The 22,314-nt window shown below is 40.9% G+C and overlaps 1 protein-coding gene across 1 annotated transcript in view; it reads right to left on the reverse strand.

Annotated features, from left to right (window-relative positions):
* cacna1c (calcium voltage-gated channel subunit alpha1 C) overlaps positions 1–22,314 on the reverse strand; it is a 268,853-nt gene that overhangs the window by 85,319 nt on the left and 161,220 nt on the right. Inside the window, exons 23-29 of the mRNA XM_033038368.1 lie at positions 20,676–20,763; positions 18,080–18,187; positions 16,478–16,530; positions 12,538–12,684; positions 8,438–8,639; positions 5,526–5,684; positions 3,970–4,080 (exon numbers count right to left, since the gene is read on the reverse strand). Coding sequence (XP_032894259.1) covers positions 3,970–4,080; positions 5,526–5,684; positions 8,438–8,639; positions 12,538–12,684; positions 16,478–16,530; positions 18,080–18,187; positions 20,676–20,763 — 868 coding nt within the window. The remainder of the gene's footprint in view (positions 1–3,969; positions 4,081–5,525; positions 5,685–8,437; positions 8,640–12,537; positions 12,685–16,477; positions 16,531–18,079; positions 18,188–20,675; positions 20,764–22,314) is intronic.

Below are 22,314 nucleotides of genomic sequence, written 5' to 3' on the forward strand. Positions count from 1 at the left end.
GCTCCCGTCTGGCAGAAGGTACAGAAAGCGCGCACCCCCAGATTCAGAAACAACAACTTCTCCTCTGTTATTAGGGTTCTGAATGGTCCTCCCATGAGCTAGGGGACTGTCCAATTCACCTCTACCCCATTGTGGACATTGGACTTTGTCTATGGAACTGATGCACTCAAATGCTGAGGACTACATTCTGCAGTCTGTATCTTCTCTTTTGCTCCACCTATTGTACTTGCGTCTGACTTGATTCTACATAAGCATGGCATTATCTGATCTGATTGGATAGGATGCAAAACATAACTTTTCACTGTACAAGTGACAATAATAAAACTAAACCTAATTTGCGGATAAAACATGCGCATTAAGAATGATATGCTTAAGGGCCTGACATGCGCATTAAGAATGATATGCTTAAGGGCAATTTTTTCGGCGACTTGCCGGCACCCTTCATGGTCACAGCAGGTGGCCGAAAATTTTCAACATGTTGAAAATCCAGCGGTGACCAGACTACTCACGAACATACAGGCGTCATCCCGCGACATGTCGACATGTGACGCCTGTATGATCGTGAATAGTCGCCCAAAGAGTCGCACCTTTTTCTGGTCGCCGCTGGATTTTCAACATGTTGAAAATTTTCGGCCACCTGCTGCGACTATGACGGGTGCCGGCAAGTCGCCGAAAAAATCACGCAAGTGGGACAGGCCCTTTTGGAGTGCGGTTTGAAATTGATGAAGTCACACTTGATTTACAGTCATCTGATGGGAATTCACATTGGTGAATGATTGGATTCCTGAACACTGCCTCTAGATCATAGGTTCCCATGTTGTTGTACATTGCCTCTCCATCCATCCAGCATGAAGCGGCAGAAAACTGTCTCTCAAGTGACCCTCTTCTCTGATCAATAATGCCCCAGCCTTTCAACAGTAATGTAAACCCTTCACTCGTGCAACCTCAACTTCAATGAACTAAAACTAAACAGAAGATACAAGAAATCTTAAACAAACATCTTGTGATGAATCCAGTGCAAACTGTGGCGAATGGACAAATGAATATTAGAAAGTCTACAGTGTGAAACCATGGTCTAGAACAGGCCATGGAATAGCTAAATGTCAGATCCTCAAAAATGAAGAGATACTTCTCTCACAACTGTACAACTCAAATATATAAAATAGAATTCTAGTTATTATTCTAGCTTTAAAATTGAATAATTAATCCATGATAATTTACCTATTTACAAATGTAGGAACAGCAAACCACATTAATAACAAAAAACTCCTTCTTGACCACAAGACACTTTATTACAGGTACACAAAAAAGCTGGAGAAGGAAAAGTCTGAAGAAGGGTTTCGACCCGAAACGTTGCCTTTTACCTTCGCTCCATAGATGCTGCTGCACCCGCTGAGTTTCTCCAGCTTTTTTGTGTACCTTCGATTTTCCAGCATCTGCAGTTCCTTCTTAAACACTTTATTACAGTCTGGCTCAACCACCTAAGCATAAAATTATAGTTTTTGTTCTGCATTTCCATTATCTCATGAATGAAGATGAAGCACACAATTATTTACCTGTTCATAAAATCCTACTTAGCACGTGAGTTACATTTTCCTGACCCTGAATCTTGCATATTACATAGTAAATGTTGTTGGAAGGGTTAATAGGCATTGGTTCTCACACTCTGCAAAGGAGATAAACAAAAATAGCAATTTGTAGATGGTTTCCTTCTTTTGTGAATATGTATCTATTCTCCACAAAGCTTCAAAAATGGAAATGCAAATTAGACAGTAAAAAAAACATAACTTTAGGAGCTTATTTTGAAAAGCCTCAAGTTATGGGTTTTATTACAACGTCCACTTCTCCGTGGATTGTCACCTTGTCGTGGTGGAGAAGCTGGTGTGGTCCTGAGATCCTGAGAGCGATGCCGTCTGGAGCTACGCTCCTGGTAGGGCCACCCATGGCGGTAAGGTCGAGGGGGAGGTCTCTGACAAAGAGCAATCCAACCAAGACCTCAACGTTGGAACAGGCGGAGGACGATGGCTGACTTTAGTGGAGCGTCACAACGGCTGGGAAGGCGGATGAAGGCTGCGGCAGAAAAGGGTCTCCGGTCGTCTTGCATTCCACGCCACTGGATCCTGACCCAGATCTGTCAAGGACCGTGGGGTGGCTGTCTGTGCACCAGTCTCCCCACGTTAAACAAAGTCACGCACAGGCGTCCTCCATGAGAGGACAGTCATACTCGTTTCGAGTAATCACCGACAATGATGACAACATCTGTTGCAACTATATAGAAGTTACACAGCTCATGCTTTGCCATTTTCTACTGACACCTGGCATTCTATAATATGTATCGGGCATCAATTTGCTACTTCAGGAGCTTTATTCCTGGAAATCGCATTGTCGGCCAAAAAGGCTACTATAGGCCGAGAATTATCCGGCCGGAAGACAGGACCTTTGACCCACCGAGACAATCCTCAAACTGTCACAAGAATGGACAAACTCCAGACAACATTGCAGGTCAGGTTGTAACCCAGGTAACTGGAGGTCGCTGTGATGGTACCAAGATAGCTGTCCCCATCACTAAACAATCTTATTTATTCATTGGAAAAGTCTGTCTTATTATAGTCAGACTTTATTTTTACCTTGCACGAAATTATCTAAAACAATTGACCTACTCTTAGGAAATTGGAAAGGGCAAGTGCTGAAACATCAGAGGGCGAAACTTCTGGGACCAGCGACCACAGTTGTATTAATTTTTAAATAGTGGTGGATAAGGGCCTGTACATCGGGCCGTCCGTAGCAGCGACTACTGAGTGTTCATGGCCCCGACCACGGGTGAACAAGGAGGAGGACGGACACAACTTTGTCGCCTTCCACCGCAGTGAAGAATGCTGCGGCGGATTTTTGTGTTAAATTATATTGTGTATCGTGTGTTCTTTTTAAGTGTATCGCTGCTGGCAAATTCATTTCACTGCACCTTCGGGTGCATGTGACGAATAAAATTGACTTTGACTTGACTAAGGAATGGGTGGGTCCACGACAGGTAAAAAAACAGTTGTGGATACAGACTAATTTTTGGCATCTTTACCTGAGTCTGCCTCAACCTCCTTAGTTTGGTTGCCTTGACAAGAAAGTGGAAAAACGATGACAATATCACTTGGTTGAAAGATTAGTAGGGGTATATAGAATTTGACAAGCTGCCCATACAATAGACAATAGGTGCAGGAGTAGGCCATTCGGCCCTTCGAGCCAGCACCGCCATTCAATATGATCATGGCTGATCATCCCCAATCAGTACCCCGTTCCTGCCTTCTCCCCATATCCCCTGACTCACTGGGTGGCTACCAAATCTTACTGATTCCAAAAAACAGATTAATAGATTATAGGCAGACAAAGCCCACAAATCAGTCCCCTAGACATTGTGTGCTCAATTTTTGAAAGAATTGCTAATGAATGATTTGAATGAATGGCCTAAACTATTATTTGGCTGTTTCCTGCACCAAAGCGGCTGTAATTTATTGACTAGAGGTCCACGATCAGAAGTGACTAAAATTGAGTTTATTTCTCACAACAAAAATGTAGCAGTATCAATCTGGCGCTGACAAGTGTGTTAATCCTGCTGTTTAAGGCCTAACATCCTTTCTGTAATTTTGACTGGTTGAAAGAATTGATATGTGAGAATTTTTTTCACTTTGGTAAAACCAAATTATTTAGTTGAATCCAATCGCACCAATGTACTAACTCTGAATGCGGAAAACCTTTGGGGTGCAGGGTATTGAATCAGATCATTGCAATCTTATCATCACTGAACAGCAGAACATTATGAAAGCGCGAAGCTGAGGCATTTTGCGCCATCCGTCCGATGGTGTTTTAAAAGTGCATTAGTTTCCACAGCAAACTCTATAACGATTAAAGATTAATCAATGGATTAGTTAAGAAAGATAGTATGTAACTTTGTGAATTATTTCTGCATGAAATACATACTCTGGGCTTGAAAGCGATTAACTTCAAAATCATTTCGACCGTGAAGAGTCCAGTGAACAGCATATTGAGGACATCCATGGCTTGGCCAAAAAACAGCGACTGGCCATGATGCTGCACGAAATGGAAACAAAGAATTAGATAACAATCCATGAAATGACATAATATTATCATAGTAGTTGCACTTAAAAATCATTTGAATTACTTTGGAACCAAGAGTTTTGCTCCTTTTGGTTCTTAAATATGCATTATTATTATTATGTGAAAAAGGGAATGTCCTTCACTTCGCAAAGTTAAGGGCCTGTCCCACTTTCACGACCTAATTCACGACCTTTTTTACTCGTGCACATTTCTCCTCAGGCTAGAAAAAACGCCCCGACCTACTTGATGCCACGAGTACCTACGACTAGAATCATGACCTACCTACCACCTACCTAGGACCTCCTACGACCTCGTGACGACCATGCTGCGAGTATGAGTCGGCGGAGGTCGTGAATTAGGTCGTGAAAGTGGGACAGGCCCGTTAGATTAGATCAGCTTTTGCTATAAGAGTTATGCTACCATCAAACTAAATAAGTTAGTGATCAAATGAATTAATATTAAAATTGCCTTAAAAAGATAGTCCAAGGCCTATGGCTGACCACTGAATAACATAATTGTTACTATCTTCTAATCTGAAACCCCCCTCCATCATTTACCATGATTTTTTGCCTTTTATCTTTAAGTCAACTTGTTATCCATATTTTATTCCAGCCAACTAGCCTTTTAAATGGGACTTTGCCAAATGCCTTTTAAATCTTCATAGAGACAATATTTGCTCATCCCTCCACTAGTTTATTGCATAACATCACTTGTTCCTCAAGGACTGATAGTGTCAAAAATATCACTGAGACACAGAGGTGCTCTCTTTAATTGGCAAACTCAGAACAGATGGACACCATTCAACCTCTTAATTTAAATCGCATGAGCAAAATTATGAATCTTAACTTCATTATCTACGCTAGCTCCATATTTCTGCTGCTACATCAAACAAGATCCACCGATTCCATATTTAAAATATTCCAATTATTCCACGACTCACGATATTTCTGGAGGGAAAATTACAAATTTGTTCCGCCTTATCTGATCAAAAGTGCTTCCGGGTTGCCCTCCTAGTTTTAAACATTTTGTCCAGTTGTTACGACCACTCTGCCGGAACTAAAGGTTTGTTGTCATTTACGCTGTTCAACTCTCAACACCCTTAGTTAGAGTGGAAAGAAGTCTGAGAAGGTTCTAAGAAGCAACCTAATCTTAAGACAAAAGGATAGAGAAATACTAATTTCACTGCTAAAAAAAATGAAACCTATCCTTAAATCTGGAAACAGGGATTTCATTGTATAATGGGTCGATACAAGCCATCAGCATCCGAGTGTGGAACTTTGTCTGGGAACAACACAGAATGAAAGACGAATCAACTGGTAAAATCCCAGTATGTAGTTCAAACTCTCAATCTGTGGCTCCAGAAAGCGCACTTGAAAGCACAGCAAAAGCAAATTAATTCCTATATATTTTCCCCCTACCTGCATAGCCAAGCAGATAGTGTTCAGCAGGATGAGGACAAACATCAGGTATTCGAAGTATGTGGAATTAACCACATACCAGACTTTGTATTGATAAGGATTCTTTGGAATATAACGGCGCAACGCCCGAGCCTTGAGGGCATATTCCACACACTGTCTCTGTAAATGATAGAAAAAGCATCATTTTACCCTGCTATAAAAATCATGCTCCACAAAAAAAAACTAGCCTTTTAAAAATATTTTATTAAGATATTAAAATCAACCTTCTTTTATTGTGTAGATATTTTCATACATTTTCCGCATCATTAATCGCCTTTTATGCAAAATTATCGAGGCGTCGCCAATCTTTATTTTAAATACTATCTTTTCCACTCCATCTTTTAGTTTAGTTTGGAGATACAGCAGGGAAACAGGCCCTTCGGCCCACCGTGTCCGCACCCACCAGCGATCCCCGCACATTAACGCTATCCTACGCACGCTAGGGACAATTTACATCAATACAAGTTACTGTGTGGAGGACCCTTGGTAGTTATGTTTGATATCACGATGGTTCTATATTCGACTGTGCTTAAAGTACAAAACATGACGACAAGCTGAATAGGCATTAAAATATAGAGTGTGTGATGAAGACTTTCCCCCTGATCTTCCACTGGTGGTAGTTGTTGAATGTGTCGAGAACGGCAGATTGTTGTGAGGGTGCGTTTTGTAGATAACATTAGGAGGCAGGGTAAAATGGTGAAAGGATCATGGTGAATGGCGAGAGAGAATTTTGGTGGGGCTAAGGAGATAATCAATAGTGGGTACACAAAAATGCTGGAGAAACTCAGCGGGTGCAGCAGCATCTATGGAGCAAAGGAAATAGGCAACGTTTCGGGCCGAAAACCCTAGTGGGCACAGCTGGAGAGAGGTTCAGGAAGGTGTTAAGTAAATGTGAATTGATAAGCTATGGATGCTTACAGAGAAGGGTTGAATAGAAATGGTGTGAAGAGTTATGGAAAATAAAACTAGTTTTAAATTTCTCAGTCGTGAACAGTTTCATTTTTGTGCGTGTGCATGTGCGTGTGCGTGTGCATGTGCATGTGTGTGTTTGTGGAGTGTGTGTGTGTGTGTGTGTGTGTGTGTGTGTGTGTGTGTGTGTCTGTGTGTGTGTGCGTGTGCGTGGAGTGTCTGTGTGTGTGAGAGTGAGTGTGTGCGTGTGTGTGTGTGTGTGTGTGTGTGCGTGTGTGTGAGTGTGTGTGTGTGTGTGTGTGTGTGTGTGTGTGTGTGTGTGTGTGTGTGTGTGTGTGTGTGTGTGTGTGTGTGTGTGTGTGTGTGTGAGAGAGTGTGTGTGTGTGTGCGCGCACATTGTACCCAATCACATTTGCTGCTTTGGTTTTTGATAAAGTCACTCTTGCCATTCAGAAAAATATTATGCTTGGAGTGAATTTGTAATGCACCTGCTCTTAGTATACTCCATCAAAAGTCTTCAATATTTTTAAATTTTAAAAATATTTTAGGGTGGCATGTATCTAAAAAAAATGTTTTTCTACTGAAAATATCTTCAACTTGTTCAGTCGATGCTGATAGTAAAGGGCCTGTCCCACTTACGCGATGTTTTCAGCGACTTGCCGGCACCCGTCATAGTCGCAGCAGGCGGCCGAAAATGCTCAACATGTTTTTTTAAAAATTTATTTTAATTGATTTTTTAATTTATTAATTTATTGAACATGTTAAAAAATACAAACACAAATAAACTTGTAAGCAATAAAAAAATAAAATAAAACACAAAGGAAAACAAACAAATAAGTAACTCAAATAATACTAATAATATCGTTCATGTTCTAAAGGGGTAAGAAGAAGTTCGAAAACTTTTCTGGTCCTACCCCCTCTTATTTTCTATACATTTTCATGGAAAAGCAGAATAATGGGAACAAATGGACCCAAAATCTGTTGAACAGTCCGCAAACAAGAAATAATCAAACAGAAAAGAAAATCACTGGTCCAGCTCATAACCATTCAATCTTTTGTTTCTGAAGAGTGTTTTTAGAAAATCCAGCGGCAATATATGGCAAGATACTAAAGAGTTGGGCAATCTTATACACCAGCCAGTGGGAATAATTTCTTCCCACTATTTCTGTTTTTTAAATTTGATTCCTCTAGAACAGAAACCTGATGATTTGTGTTTATATTGAAGCCTTTCTAAACTTGGATTCTGTTTCAGTGATTTATGAAAATGAAACACTTCCTCAACCCCATTTAGATTCTGAGTTTCCTGAAGTATTTGGCTTTTTTAATCTAAGTAACAAACTGTGATACCTTGTGCTTATCAATATTGAATTTATACATCATTTGCCAAAAGCATTTTACCTGCTTGTGACCACGCAACCCATACAGCATGTTTAGGAAAGAACTGCAGATGCTGGAAAAATCGAAGGTAGACAAAAATGCTGGAGAAACTCAGAGGGTGAGGCAGCATCTATGGAGCGAAGGAATAGGTGACGTTTCGGGTCGAGACCCTTCCAGGGTCTCGACCCGAAACGTCACCTATTCCTTCGCTCCATAGATACAGCGCACCTATTCCTTCGCTCCATAGATGCTGCCTCACCCGCTGAGTTTCTCCAGCATTTTTGCCTACAGCCCATACAGTATGAACTATTGGTCCACCTTCGTCAAATCTAATTTAACAGAGGTGAAGGATTTAGTTAATGGGTAATTTACTGTGGGTTGTCACGGGCACTGATCACATTTTTATATTTTGAATGGTACAAAATTATTGATCATTATCCCGATTGGATGCATTAAGTTCAGTCCAGCTAACTGGCTCAAATAAAAGTGTAACCAACAATTTTTTTTATTTTTTAACTGAACCGGATTCGGAGTTCACTTCAGGAGAAATCTACGGCACCCACTTCTATTTGTATATTTAAGTTCACCTGATTTTTGTCCAGCTCACAGTTTTTGTATTCTTGTTCCCCCTGTTCCTGAAATGTGACAATGACGAAACCTACGAAGATGTTCATCATGAAGAAGGCTATAACGATGATGTAGATGATGAAAAAGATGGATATCTCCACTCTGTAGTTGTAAATAGGACCAGTGTCCTCTGTATGAGAATCAATGGACCGATAAAGCAACCTGCGTGCATAAGACGGGAAAATAAGCAAATGATTTAAATTGTAAAAATGTAAATTTTATTTTATTGATTTATATTTGGTATTCATCTACAATATTTCAAATTCATCTACCTTTCTTGAAACCCTACACTTTTAGAAATAGTACTTTTCACGTTGTATTAGTTGGGGTGATGGGGGGGGGGGGGGGCGGGGGAAGACAGGCATTGGCCAAAGATTGTAGATACTTCAGGAAGGCACTCAACATTTCCCTCCTTCATTTTGGCATCCCTTTAAAATTTTGAAACTCAATCTTGCTGGGACATTGAAAATGATCAGATTGTTTACAGTGTTATTTAGTTGGGAAATGACTGTCTATACGGTTGAATTAACACTGTTTGCCAACGTATAAATGCACTTTACATAAGCATGCACTTTGGAAAGGAGCCGTACTTTGTGTAGGAAATGGGGCTGTTGTGGTGAGTTTGGGGAAATCAAGAATTATGTGTCCCTCAATGTGAATGCCGGGGTCCTTAAAGTAACTGAAAAATCTCTGCAGGTCTGGCAGTCATGGGCCTGTCCCATTTTAGCTACTCTTTAGGCGACTGCCGGGGACTAATTTTAATGGAATTCACCTACGACACCTGGCGACAACCGACAACAACACCTACGACAGCAAAATTGTCGCCACTGTCGCCGAAAAATTTTCAACAGGTTGAGAAATTTGTTACAGTCGCTTGTAGTCGCCCAAAAGATCGCCTAAGTGGGACAGGCCCATCAATGTTTTGGGTCTACAACCATTCATTGGAACTAGGAAAGAGATGGAGAGAAGGTGGAGGAAGGATGTGGAGAAGAAAGGAAATTTGCAAAGAATAACAGGTTAGAGACCAGTAACAGCTAACTAATTATTGGACAGTTCGGGGAAAATAGAATATTAGAGCAATTAGTATGAAACATAAAAAGAGACTGTTCTAAAAATAGACCTTCTAAAAGTAATAAAGGGAGAGCAGCTAAAGTAAATGTTGGTCTCTGATGACGGCATGAACAATGGGGCAATCTTAAGAAGACACAAGGAAAGGCAAGTGCTCTGCATCCCACAATTCTTCGCGGATCCTGGGATTTCTCGCCGGGATCGCCAGTGGTGGAGCTCCGTCCAGCGCGGCCTGTTGGCTTCGGAAGCCGCGGTCTCCGGTAACGACGCGGCCGTTCCAGGTGTCCCAAGCCGCTGAGAGGGTTCTCCCGACGCTGGAGCACCATCACCTGGCGAGAAGGGCCTGGAACATCGGGCCCCATAGCGGCGACTGTGGAGGCCTCAAATAGGCCCGACTATGGGTGGACAAGGGGATGGGGACTGGACTTTGTGCCTTCCCTCACAGTGGGAACCATTGTGGGGGGATGTTTTTATGTTAAATTTCTTTATAATGTTATGTTGTATTCTTATTAATGTGCTGCAATGGCAACTTGGATTTCACTGCACCAATTGGTGTATATGACAATAAATGAACCTTATGAAAGATGGTCAGGCAGCATCTGTGAAGGGTATGGATAGATGACATTTCAGTTTGGGACCCTTTTTCAGTCTGATGGAGAGGAAAATGCTAGTAATAAGAGGCAGAGGTGGGGCAAAAACCTGGCAAATATAGGGAGGGGTGGAAGATGAACAGAATGAGGAGGGAAAATAAGCCGGATGATGAGGATACTGGGGAAAAGTTCTCTTCCAACTCCATCCCCCATTTAAAAAAATAAAAAGCAATGTTTTAAATTCATTTTGAATCAGACTTCATACTAGAGAGCACAGAAATCATGCCCATATTAATAGGACACATAAGAAATAAGGTAAGTCATTCATAAACTGATTCACCATTCAAACAAATATAAATTCTAGACAATATTCAGCAACAAAGTCCCCACAATTGGGGAACTAAACCAAAACAACATTTGTTTCACCTCTATCCTGTGTGGTTCATCCTTTATTTTGATACTCTGATACCCTATTCTAAATAGTCCAAATTAGAGAAATATCATCCATGCAGGCACTCTATAATGCACAGGAAGGGTTTTGTATATTTCAATGAAATCACCTCTTAGTCTAATTTTCAGTAAGGTTTGGGGTCAGTCTCCACAAATGGCAACCGTGCCATTTCAAGAATGAATCTGATCAACCCTCCATTACAAGTGTGCATTTCTTTAGGCAGGGAGGCTAGTACACAATACTCCAAGATGTAGTCTCACGAGGATCTATACAACTAAAGCAATAGCAGTCCATCGCCCACAACCTCCCAACACAAAACAACCTGTTTATTCTGAATCTCTCTTTTCTATCGACAAACCTTATCAGTATATTACTCTCTGTGCTCTGTTTGAAACATAGGAAATAGGTGCAGGAGTTAGCCATTCAGCTCTTTAAGCCAGCACCACCATTCAATATGATCATGGCTGATCATCCAAACTCAGTACCCTATTCCTGCGTTTTCCCGGTAGTCACCTTATCCAAGGATTTCTGAGAATACACATTAATGAATTCATCATTTCCACCTTGATCTTCCTAAAGTCCTGAATTTAATATCAAATAGTATGGATTTTTAATTTGTTTATGAGCCTGAAATGCTCTTTGGAGTCTTTTATAAAATGTGTATATTAAGAGCCTGTCCCACTTACGCTATTTTTTCAGCGACCTGCCGGCACCCGTCATGGTCGCAGCAGGTTGCCGAAAATGTTCAACGCGTTGAAAATCCAATGGCGACCAGAAAAAGGAACGACTCTTTGGGCGACTACTCACCACCAAACAGGCGTCACCCCGCAGCATCGCTGGATTTTCAACATGTTGAAAATTTTCGGCAACCTGCTGCGACTATGACGGGTGCCGGCAAATCGCCGAAAAAATCGCGTAAGTGGGACAGGCCCTTAAGTGATAGTAATCGTCACCTGCATGGGCAACATGGGCAACAAAAAGTTAATAATTAATAATAATGGAGCAGCTGGGCTTGTAAACTCTGGAATTTAGAAGGATGAGAGGGTATCTTATTGAAACATATAAGATTATTAAGGTTTTGGACACGCTAGAGGCAGGAAACATGTTCCCGATGTTGGGGGAGTCCAGAACCAGGAGCCACAGTTTAAGAATAAGGGGTAAGCCATTTAGAACGGAGACGAGGAAACACTTTTTCACAGAGGGTTGTGTGTCTGTGGAATTATCTGCCTCAGAGGGCGGTGGAGGCCGGTTCTCTGGATACTTACACGAGAGAGCTAGATAGGGCTCTTAAAGATAGCGGAGTCAGGGGATATGGGGAGAAGGCAGGAACGGGGTACTGATTGTAGATGATCAGCCATGATCACATTGAATGGCGGTGCTGGCTCGAAGGGTCAAATGGCCTACTCCTGCACCTATTTTCGATGTTTCTATGTTTCTATCATGGCCTACTCCTGCACCTATTGTCTATTGTCTATTAATCATTAACGGTTGATGGTTCGTCCAGCCCCGACGCGAGGTTTTATCGCCTGGCGCGGGGGAGCTGACATCTCCCCCCGATGTGGGAGCAGATCGCCTTGACGCGGAGGGCCCGAACGCCACCGGCTACGGGACTCAAGACCGTCCCGTCAACGGGGGGCTCGAGGCCACCGACCAAGGAAGAACAAAAAGAAAAGGACTTGAACTTTATTTTCGCCTTCTATCACAGTGAGGAATGTGTAGGAGTCACTGTGATGGATGTTTATGTTAAAAGGTGTTTTTTGAGTCTGTTGCTTTTTTAAATTGTGTGACTGACCTGGCCAGTGAAATTTCACTACACCAATTGGTGTATGTGACAATAAATGAACATTATGATTGTAAACTCTTTTCATTAAGTGCAATACAGAATAATATCAGACATTTTGGGTTAATGACCACTACATTTTTTGCGGCATGAACAGACAATGGTACTCACTGGGGCCATCCTTCAAACGTTGAAACTGTGAACAGAGCCATCATTGCAGTGGGAACACTATCAAACTTGAATTCACTATTCGTCCATTTCCGTTCATTTATCACAGGCTGATTTACATCCCCATCTTTGTACGAAATATATTGGCCTCTGTCAATTGAAAATAAACATGTTCATGAATTTCCAAAACCTATAAACCAGATATGTTCATACTTTTCTATCCCACCTGTTTAGGCATTTTCTCTGCTCGTATATCTTACTGTAAGTACAAGAACAGACAGGTAATTGGTGCTCAGGGCTCTTCTCGGCTGCTTGGTCATTGTTTTCAATTCATCTAATGATAACTAAAATAGTGACACAGCATTAAAAACAATCTTAGAGTTGTTTCCGCTTTCACTCGCAAATTCTAAAAGTTGAAGCACTTTTATATTGTATATTTAAGACTAACACAAAAAATGGTTTTCATAATCCAACATGCCTACAGTCTTTGGACACGGTCTACCACGGAGCACTGAGATTTGTTACTAATTTTAAAACCCTCACGCACCACTGCTCTTTGTATGCTCAAGTTGGATGGTTTGCCCTGTCCACCCGCAGACTGCATCATTGGCATATCCTTATTTATAAGACTATCCTCGGTGTTCTTCCTTCATACCTGCAGAAGTATGTAATTCGAAAAAGCACAGGAACTTATCAGCTCCGCTCTAAGGACTTGTTCTTACTAACTGTACCTAAAGTCCGTACTGAACTGGGGAAAAGGGCATTTAGTTATGCTGCTCCCTTCGCATGGAACCAGCTGCAGAATGAACTGAAACTTAAGGAGCTGGTTTCTATAAACAGATTTAAATCCCTTCTTAATGATGTTGAAGCGGGCTCTTCTGTCTGTACATGCTTTGTTTGATGATGTTCTGACTGTGACTCTATTTATATGTTCTCTGTTGTTTTTAAATTATTGTCTGTAACTGTGGAACTGTGCTGCTGCCTGTCTTGGCCAGGACTCTCTTGTCAAAGAGATTTTTAATCTCAATGAGACTTCTCCTGGTTAAATAAAGGTTAAATAAAAAATAAAAAATAGATGTGGCCCTTGTGGCTAAAGGGATGAGGGGGTATGGAGAGAAGGCAGGTACAGGATACTGAGTTGGATGATCAGCCATGATCATATTGAATGGCAGTGCAGGCTCGAAGGGCCGAATGGCCTACTCCTGCACCTATAGTCTATGTTTCTATCATGTAGATTTGGTGCCATTTGAAGCACGAGTTCATTTTAAGATTCACCAATTTCATTAACTGCTCGTGAATTTGTTTCCCCCGCACTTAAATCTATCTGCCTTAAACTAAATGCCTATATAGACATAACAAACTGCTCCTATGCTTTAGGAATAGTCAACATTTCCAATTGCTGGCAGAGAGTGTTCAATATTCACGCATTCACAGAGCTCTCTACTGGAAAGAATGCTATGGATTAGTCCGCAAATAGGATATTTTGTCTTGCCTGTGGCTGCAAAAACACAACAACATTTACTGTCAACGGTGCTGTACTTTCAGTCTGTGATGAAGTATACTGTAAATGGTACTTGACTGTTCATGTACTTCCTGTTCCCAGAGATATTTAATGTTATGGTATATTTTGCCATTTTAGCTAAAACCAGAAGAAACTTATTTTTAATCAGAAGCTTGTTCTCGTCATAATTTATCCCTATGGTTATCAGTGACAAAATACATCCAAGGCATACATGGTAAAAGATTCTCATGCATCATGACGCAGGCAGGGGGTGGAAGATTGCAACCTTCACGTGGTCCGCCCTGTTTCGACGAATGCAATCAACCCGGCGTGCACAATCCAATAAGATCAAATAGAACAAGTTGTCCGACAGCTTTAGGCCTTTTTCACTCGTGGACCCCCGACCTACTTGATGCCACGAGTACCTACGACCAAAGATCCGATAGCAAGCAAGATAGACCGCTCCTTCTAAATGCAATGGGCTGACGTGTAGTACGCAACGGAGCGGAACGTGGGCCTTTTTTTCAACCATTTCCGTAACACGACCCGACCCGACTCGCAGTGTAATCAACGTTGCGGGGGAACAGTTTGTGTTAATAAATTATAATTCTGAAAATGAGGAGAAGATTTTTACCAAATAACTTTTATTTTTACGAGGATGTTTCCGTAACCGGCTTCCGTCTCCGCACTAGTATCTTTGCTCCGCTACCGGATCTTTGGTGCGGAGACGGAAGCCGGTTACGGAAATGGCGCCAAAAATTACCCATGAATCTGCGCATGACCGTACTACTTCTTTTTCGTCGAGTGGTCTATCTTGCTCGCTATAGGATCTTTGCCTACGACTAGCATCACGACCTACCCACGACCTACCTACGACCTCGTGACGACCATGCTGCGAGTATGAGTCAAGGGCAAACTCGGCAGAGGTCATGAATTAGGTCGTGAAAGTGGGACGGGCCCTTTAAGGAAGGTGATTTGTGAATTCCTCATCTGTCCCGACCTTTTTAGCCTCCAGTTTCTTTTTTTGCTCCAGTTTACAGCGTTTGCAGCCGCTGATGCCTCCACATGCATCTATCTGCTGGGCGCACAAGGTAGGTAGCAATTTTGTTGTGCCCTGCCTTGAACCAGCAGCTGTAGTACAATCATTACTGTTGAGAGGAATACATTCCACGGGACAGTCGTTGCCAGTCTTGGTTCTTGGTCCTCCAAAATATTCCAAATGGAATTTAAACTGGAGGTCGCCACGTGATTAGGGATTCAATAAAAAATATTGCAATACAGGTGGTCTTCCAGGAACAAACCTCTTTGGGGGGGGGGGGGGGCAGGGGGTGGTAGCCTGTACTTGGAATAATATTTTATTTACATTCAATTGTACTTAATTTTATTGTATAAAGTTAGATGTAATAAATTAAACCAAATCAAATATTTAGTTCAGTTCAGACATTCACTTAATGCTATTTCTGACCTCATTTATCTAGTTAAGGAATGTCAAGTCCAACTTCTTATTAGAGTGTAAACAAAATTTCTCTTGAGTGCGAGCGCAGAATGTACAACTCGACTGCAGCTTCTGCCGTCGAAATTCGCAACGTGTATTTTATTTTTCAGGTTAACTCCAACATGGCCAACTATAAAAACGTTGTACATCAGGTTTCGGCCCGAAACGTTGCCTATTTCCTTCGCTCCATAGATGCTGCTGCACCCGCTGAGTTTCTCCAGCATTCTTGTCTACCTTCGATTTTTCCAGCATCTGCAGTTCTTTCTTAAACATTATCACAGAACCTGTGTACATAACCAGAATGACTTCAATGCTGTATGAGTTTATGAAAGAACTGCAGATGCTGGGGAAAAAATCGAAGGTAGATAAAAATGCTGGAGGAACTCAGCGGGTGAGGCAGCATCGATGGAGCGAAGGAATAAGTGACGTTTCGGATCGGGACCCTGAAGGAAATAGGCAACGTTTCGGGCCGAAACCCGGAAGGGTTTCGGGCCGAAACGTTGCCTATTTCCTTCGCTCCATAGATGCTGCCTCACCCGCTGAGTTTCTCCAGCATTTAAATCTCGCTTCAATGCTATATAAACATATTTTGATATTTGCTGTCAACAACACTCCAAAAAACAAACTGTGAAATGCATTTTTTTTCCCCCAAAGCATATCATTGAGAATGATACTACATTTCTCTTTCTGGACCTGCTGAAGTCTAAGCATTTCCAACTTCTTCTGTTTTTGCTTCAGGTTTTCAGTTACTGCAGTATCTTCTGACTCTCATTACATATTATTCATTAGACAATTTGGTCAGTGATAATTAGGTGCATTGGACTTTGCACTCAATATTTTGACTTGCACTTCCAAACATCAAATCCTTGGTTCAAACATCAAATCCTCTAACACAATAATTGACTGGCTGTTTTGCTATTAGGCATACGTGTACACTAAAAACTTACTTGCATTCAGACTCCCTCTGTTTGGATTCATCAGTGCAGCTGTAGAATTTACCCTTTAAATAAAGAATAAAATTATAATTACACAAATAGAGAATAAGACGCATAGATAACAATAGACAATAGACAATAGGTGCAGGAGTAGGCCCTTCGAGCCAGCACCGCCATTTAATGTGATCATGGCTGATCATCCCCAATCAGTACCCCGTTCCTGCCTTCTCCCCATATCCTCTGACTCTGCTATCTTTAAGAGCCCTATCTAGCTCTCTCTTGAAAGCATCCAGAGAACCTGCCTCCACCGCCCTCTGAGGCAAAGAATTCCACAGACTCACCACTCTCTGTGAGAAAAAGTGTTTCCTCATCTCTGTTCCAAATGGCTTACTCCTTATTCTTAAACTGTGGCCTCTGGTTCTGGTCTCCCCTTAAACTGTGGCCCCTGGTTCTGGACTCCCCTTATTGTGACGTAATATAATGTTGTTGCACATTGTTTTAAGTGAGTATAGATATGGAGATTGGATGATCCTCTTGATAAGTAGTGCAGGCACATAAAGTTTTATGCTCTACACATGTTTCCAGGTTTTCATTAAAACAAATTCTCAATCATTGAGTGAAACAGCTCAGAAACAGGCCTTTCAGTCTATCACGTTGGTGCTGCCCATCAAGTACATGTCTTGATTAATCCCATTAACCAGTAGTTGATCCATACTCTTCCATGGTATACTTTGACAACATGCCACTCGATAAATGAATCTGTGAGTCAGAAGTTATTTACGGGCATCTGTCAAACTTTGCTTTGATGTAATCCACAAACTCATCGAAGCCCAATCAACTTCTCCCATCCTCCAGAACATAAAATACTCATTCAAACTGCATTATTAACTCCCTGCCCCTGTACTATTCCAACAGCGTATAACCTAGAGACGGACATCTTAATTCTAGGATTTAAAAATGGACCAAAATTACACCTCACCTAAATACTGTGTAATTTTTAAGCAGGATAGAGACATTGGCAAAAGCCCAAGAGGATTGATGAAACTTTGCAAAATGATTAGAATATAGATAAATACTTTCATAGAAACATAGGAACATAGAAAATAGGTGCAGGAGTAGGCCATTCGGCCCTTCGAGCCTGCACCGCCATTCAATATGATCATGGCTGATCATCCAACTCAGTATCCTGTACCTGCCTTCTCTCCATACCCCCTGATCCCTTTAGCCACAAGGGCCACATCTAACTCCCTCTTAAATATAGCCAATGAACTGGCCTCAACTACCTTCTGTGGCAGAGAATTCGTCAGATTCACCACTCTCTGTGTGAAAAATGATTTTCTCATCTCAGTCCTAAAAGATTTCCCCCTTATCCTTAAACTGTGACCCCTTGTTCTGGACTTCCCCAACATTGGGAACAATCTTCTTGCATCTAGCCTGTCCAACCCCTTAAGAATTTTGTAAGTTTCTCTAAGATAAGTGGGGGGTAAGAGGGAGCAAATCACCCTCTCACCATGCAAGAAACTTGAATTGAAGACATTCAAAGTGAAGAAAACAAATGAGAGAAAGTCAGAAACAATTAATTAAGTTGCAAAATAAAAACTTATTAAGTCTTACCTTGAATAGTTGTACTCCAATACATGCAAACATGAACTGTAACAGTGTGGTCACTATGACGATATTACCGATAGTTCTCAAGGCCACAAATACACACTGAACGACATGCTGAAAAGGTGAGAGAAATTGCTGAATCATCATTTTGTACAATATAAATTAATTACTCTAAAACATAAATAGAGCCAAAAAAGCAAATGTTAGGAGAAGCTGAAATGAATTAATAATAATAATAATAATAATAATAATAATAATAATAATAATAATAATAATAATAATAATAATAAATAATAATAATAATAATAATAATAATAATAATAATAATAATAATAATAATAATATATTTTATTGTCATTGCACATAGGTGCAACGAGATTTGGCATGCAGCTTCCATTCGATGTCAAAACATAATCAACTAGGCTGGGAAGAAAATGTTGTCTACTTTAAGATTAAAAATATATATCTTTATGCTCAGGGGTATTTTTGTGATCAAGATGAATCCAGCAACTTTCTCCATTCGGGCAAGAAAGACGCCAGATGGGGTTATGTGGCACAATTGTTTCAAAAACATTCTCAATAATAAATCCTTAAATGATTATGCATTCCATTTAACATTGAGAAGCAAATGGATTTTTCATGAAATCTGTGTAAACCATTACGTAAAGTTAACTTTAATGGTTAAATCAAATGAATTGTTATTATATCATAAACTAGGTGAATATTTAAGTAATATATTACCATATAAACATCTTGCCTATTAATTTGTGAGACCAGACAGCGATTCAATGGCAGACACTGAACCATGTGGTTCATCTCAAATAAATCCTCAAATAAACTCTCTAATAAAGAATATCAAAAGCCTCCATGCCACCTATCCTGATCGCTATTCTGATACGAACACTCACCCCAATATTTGCACGTTTTTAGCAAGTGATAGATGGTGATCAGACACAGGACATTCTGACTAATTTCTGCAGCATCTCTGCCCCTGGCAACTAGTAATATCTTGAATCAATATTACTACAAGAGATTATCTTATCATTATCACAGATTTGCTACACACAAAGTAGCTGCCAAATTTAGTAGACAATACTGGTGCATTTATTTGAAATAAACTATTTCAACAACTGTAAAGGACTTGGGATGTTATCAAATGCCTTAATTTAGGGATGCTTTGCATGTGTCTTTTAAAAAAAATATATCCCAAGTTAAGATCAACAAACTTATCACAGAATAGTAGACAAAAATGCTAGAGAAACTCAGCGGGTGAGGCAGCATCTATGGAGCGAAGGAAAAGGTGACTTTTCGGGTCAAGACCCTTCGAAGGGTCTCGACCGAAATGTCACCTATTTCCTTCGCTCCATAGATGCTGCCTCACCCGCTGAGTTTCTCCAGCATTCTTGTCTACCTTCGATTTTTCCAGCATCTGCAGTTCTTTCTTAAACATTATCACAGAACAGTACTTGAACTAAAATAGTCGGCCATTAATGCCTAAGTACCACATCTACCGTTAATTAATTGTTGTCCAACCAAGGAGCACAAAATAATTTAGTTTTCACCTCTTGAAAGCTTATTGTACTGTAAGTACAATGTTTTATTTATCATTTGATAGAACGCATTGCTGAAAGGCAACTCTGTATATTAGTGTAAAAAGAAACTGCAGATGCCGGGGTTTATACGAAAGATAGACACAAAATGTTGGAGGAACTCCGCGGGTCAGGCTGCATCTCTGGAGAAAATGGATAGGTGGCGTTTGTGACTGAAGTCTGAAGCGCCACCAATCCATTTTCTCCAGAGATGTTGCCTGACCTGCTAAGTCACACTGGCATTTTATATCTATCTAATTATACACTAGTGACTAGGTATTTAATTTAAATCTACCCCCAATATGTCACGATTTTCAGAAGACTCCACGCAGACTTAGAATGTGGGAGATATCCCTGAAGGCACATTTGAAAAGTGATTCTTTGCATATCAGATCGTAGACTTATTGCATTTGAGGGAACGGAAAACATGCTCACATTAATATTAAGAAACAGATTCCTTTATTTTGTTGTTTCTTCATCAATGAGACTAATCTCTCTTCTTCAGCCTCTGCATTCACCCTGCAGGAACCCATGTCAATTTCCCATGGACTCGCGCTGGTCTTTAAGGTACCTAACTGACCCCTTACCTATTATCTCTTTGTCTGCCCATCTACGGTGGTTCCTGATAATCAGACTTACTTTGAATATTTTCCATGTTTTCACATCACTCCACCTGGCCTTTTTTATTTTCTGGGGAAAATTTGCCAACTGGCCTTGGTTTTGTCAAAGTCTTTCATGTGCTTCCAACTTGACTAATATGAGGTAAGCAAGTGGCTTGGTGTAATTTCAGTCATACAGCACAGAAGCAGACCCAAGGTAGTCCTATTTGGTCCATCTCTCTCTCCAACTGTTACTATCCATGTACATGCCCAACTGTCTTAAATATTTCATTATCAGCTTTGATGTCAATTGGTCATTAATTACACTTCTGCACAGTACCTTGCAATGTTTTATAGAATTAAAGGCAAGTTATGAATAGAAATTATTGAAGTTGTAATGTTAATATCTATTACCTTCAATCCCTTTGCTCTGTTGATGGCTCGCAAAGGTCGCAACACACGCAGCACTCGTAATATCTTTACCACTGCTATTGTACTGGAGCTGTGAAAAGAGAGGGGCTATATTTATCAAGGTGAAATACATAAGACTATTGACTCAATAACACTTTCAAGCATTCAAAAGTTTTGCTGTTGTCAAAAGAAACATCAAAAACATGCACATTTATGTTATTACCAATTTTAAACTGGACACCGATGGTGCAGAGTGGGGCTGAAACAACTAATTGAGATTTAATTCCTGGGCCTTATCTGCCTCAGTTCTGTCTCTACAGTAAATTGCACTGGTCAATTGACAGAAGCGATATGAAAGCCAACAGTAAACTGCCTGCAGGGCCAAAAGAATTGTCTGTTTAATGAAAAATATAAAAAAGCAACACGAGTAGGCCGTTTCCCCCTCAACCCTGCCCCAATGTTTGGTATGAATATTGATTTCTCTCACCAGGTAGCCCCGGCATTCCCTCTCACTCTATCCCTCCCCCACCCAAGTCGCACCAGATTCTCATGTTCACCCACAAACAGCTAACAATGGCCTGTTCCCTTGATCATCGTTACATTTTTGCACATCTATCATTCATTGTTCTTTATCTCTCCACATCACCGTCTATATCTCTCGTTTCCCTTATCCCTAACCAGTGTGAAGACGGCTCTCGACCTGAAACGTCACCCATTCATTCCTCTCCAGAGATGCTGCCTGTCCTGCTGAGTTACTCCAGCATTTTGTGTCTATCTTCGGGTTAAACCAGCATCTGCAGTTCCTTCTTACACATTTAGTATGATCAAGGCTGGTCTGCTTGAACTCCTCAATTCTTCTGCACCATTTCTTCATTACAGCCCTACTCTGTCAAACATATATCTACCTACTCTAGAGATACCACTGGTAATCTTATGTCCACGATCCTCCAGGATAGAGAATTCCAGAGATTCAGCATCTATATAAGAAATTCCTACACACCTGCGTATTCAATGATCATCCCTTATTTTGTAACTATACCCCCTTGCTCAAGGCTCTCCTACCAGTGAAAGCATCTCAATAGACAATAGACAATAGGTGCAGGAGTAGGCCATTTGGCCCTTCGAGCCAGCACCGCCATTCAATGTGATCATGGCTGATCATCCCCAATCAGTACCCCGTTCCTGCCTTCTCCCCATATCCCCTGACTCCACTATTTTTAACAGCCCTATCTAGCTCTCTCTTGAAAGCATCCAGAGAACCTGCCTCCTGAATTCCACAGACTCACCACTCTCTGTGAGAAAAAGTGTTTCCTCGTCTCCGTTCTAACTTCTCAACTTCTGATTTAACGTTTTCTAAGGATTTTTTATGTTTCAATAAATTTTACTTCATTCTTCTAAACTTCAGGGAATATAGATTACATTTATTTAGTCACTTGCGATCCGACATCGTTCTCATCCCAGGAATTGGCTTAGTGAATCTCATTTGGATATCCTCCCACACACTATCTCCTTTCCTAAATATGGGACCAACATTGTACAGTACTCCAGATGAGACCCTCAGATGATGCAAAAAAAGTAATTCAACTCTTCTGCCATTTCTTTATTCTCTAATATCACTTCTCCTGCATCATTCTCCAGCAGC

The sequence above is a fragment of the Amblyraja radiata genome, chromosome 19 (genome assembly GCF_010909765.2).
Source record: "Amblyraja radiata isolate CabotCenter1 chromosome 19, sAmbRad1.1.pri, whole genome shotgun sequence".
NCBI lineage: Eukaryota > Metazoa > Chordata > Chondrichthyes > Rajiformes > Rajidae > Amblyraja > Amblyraja radiata.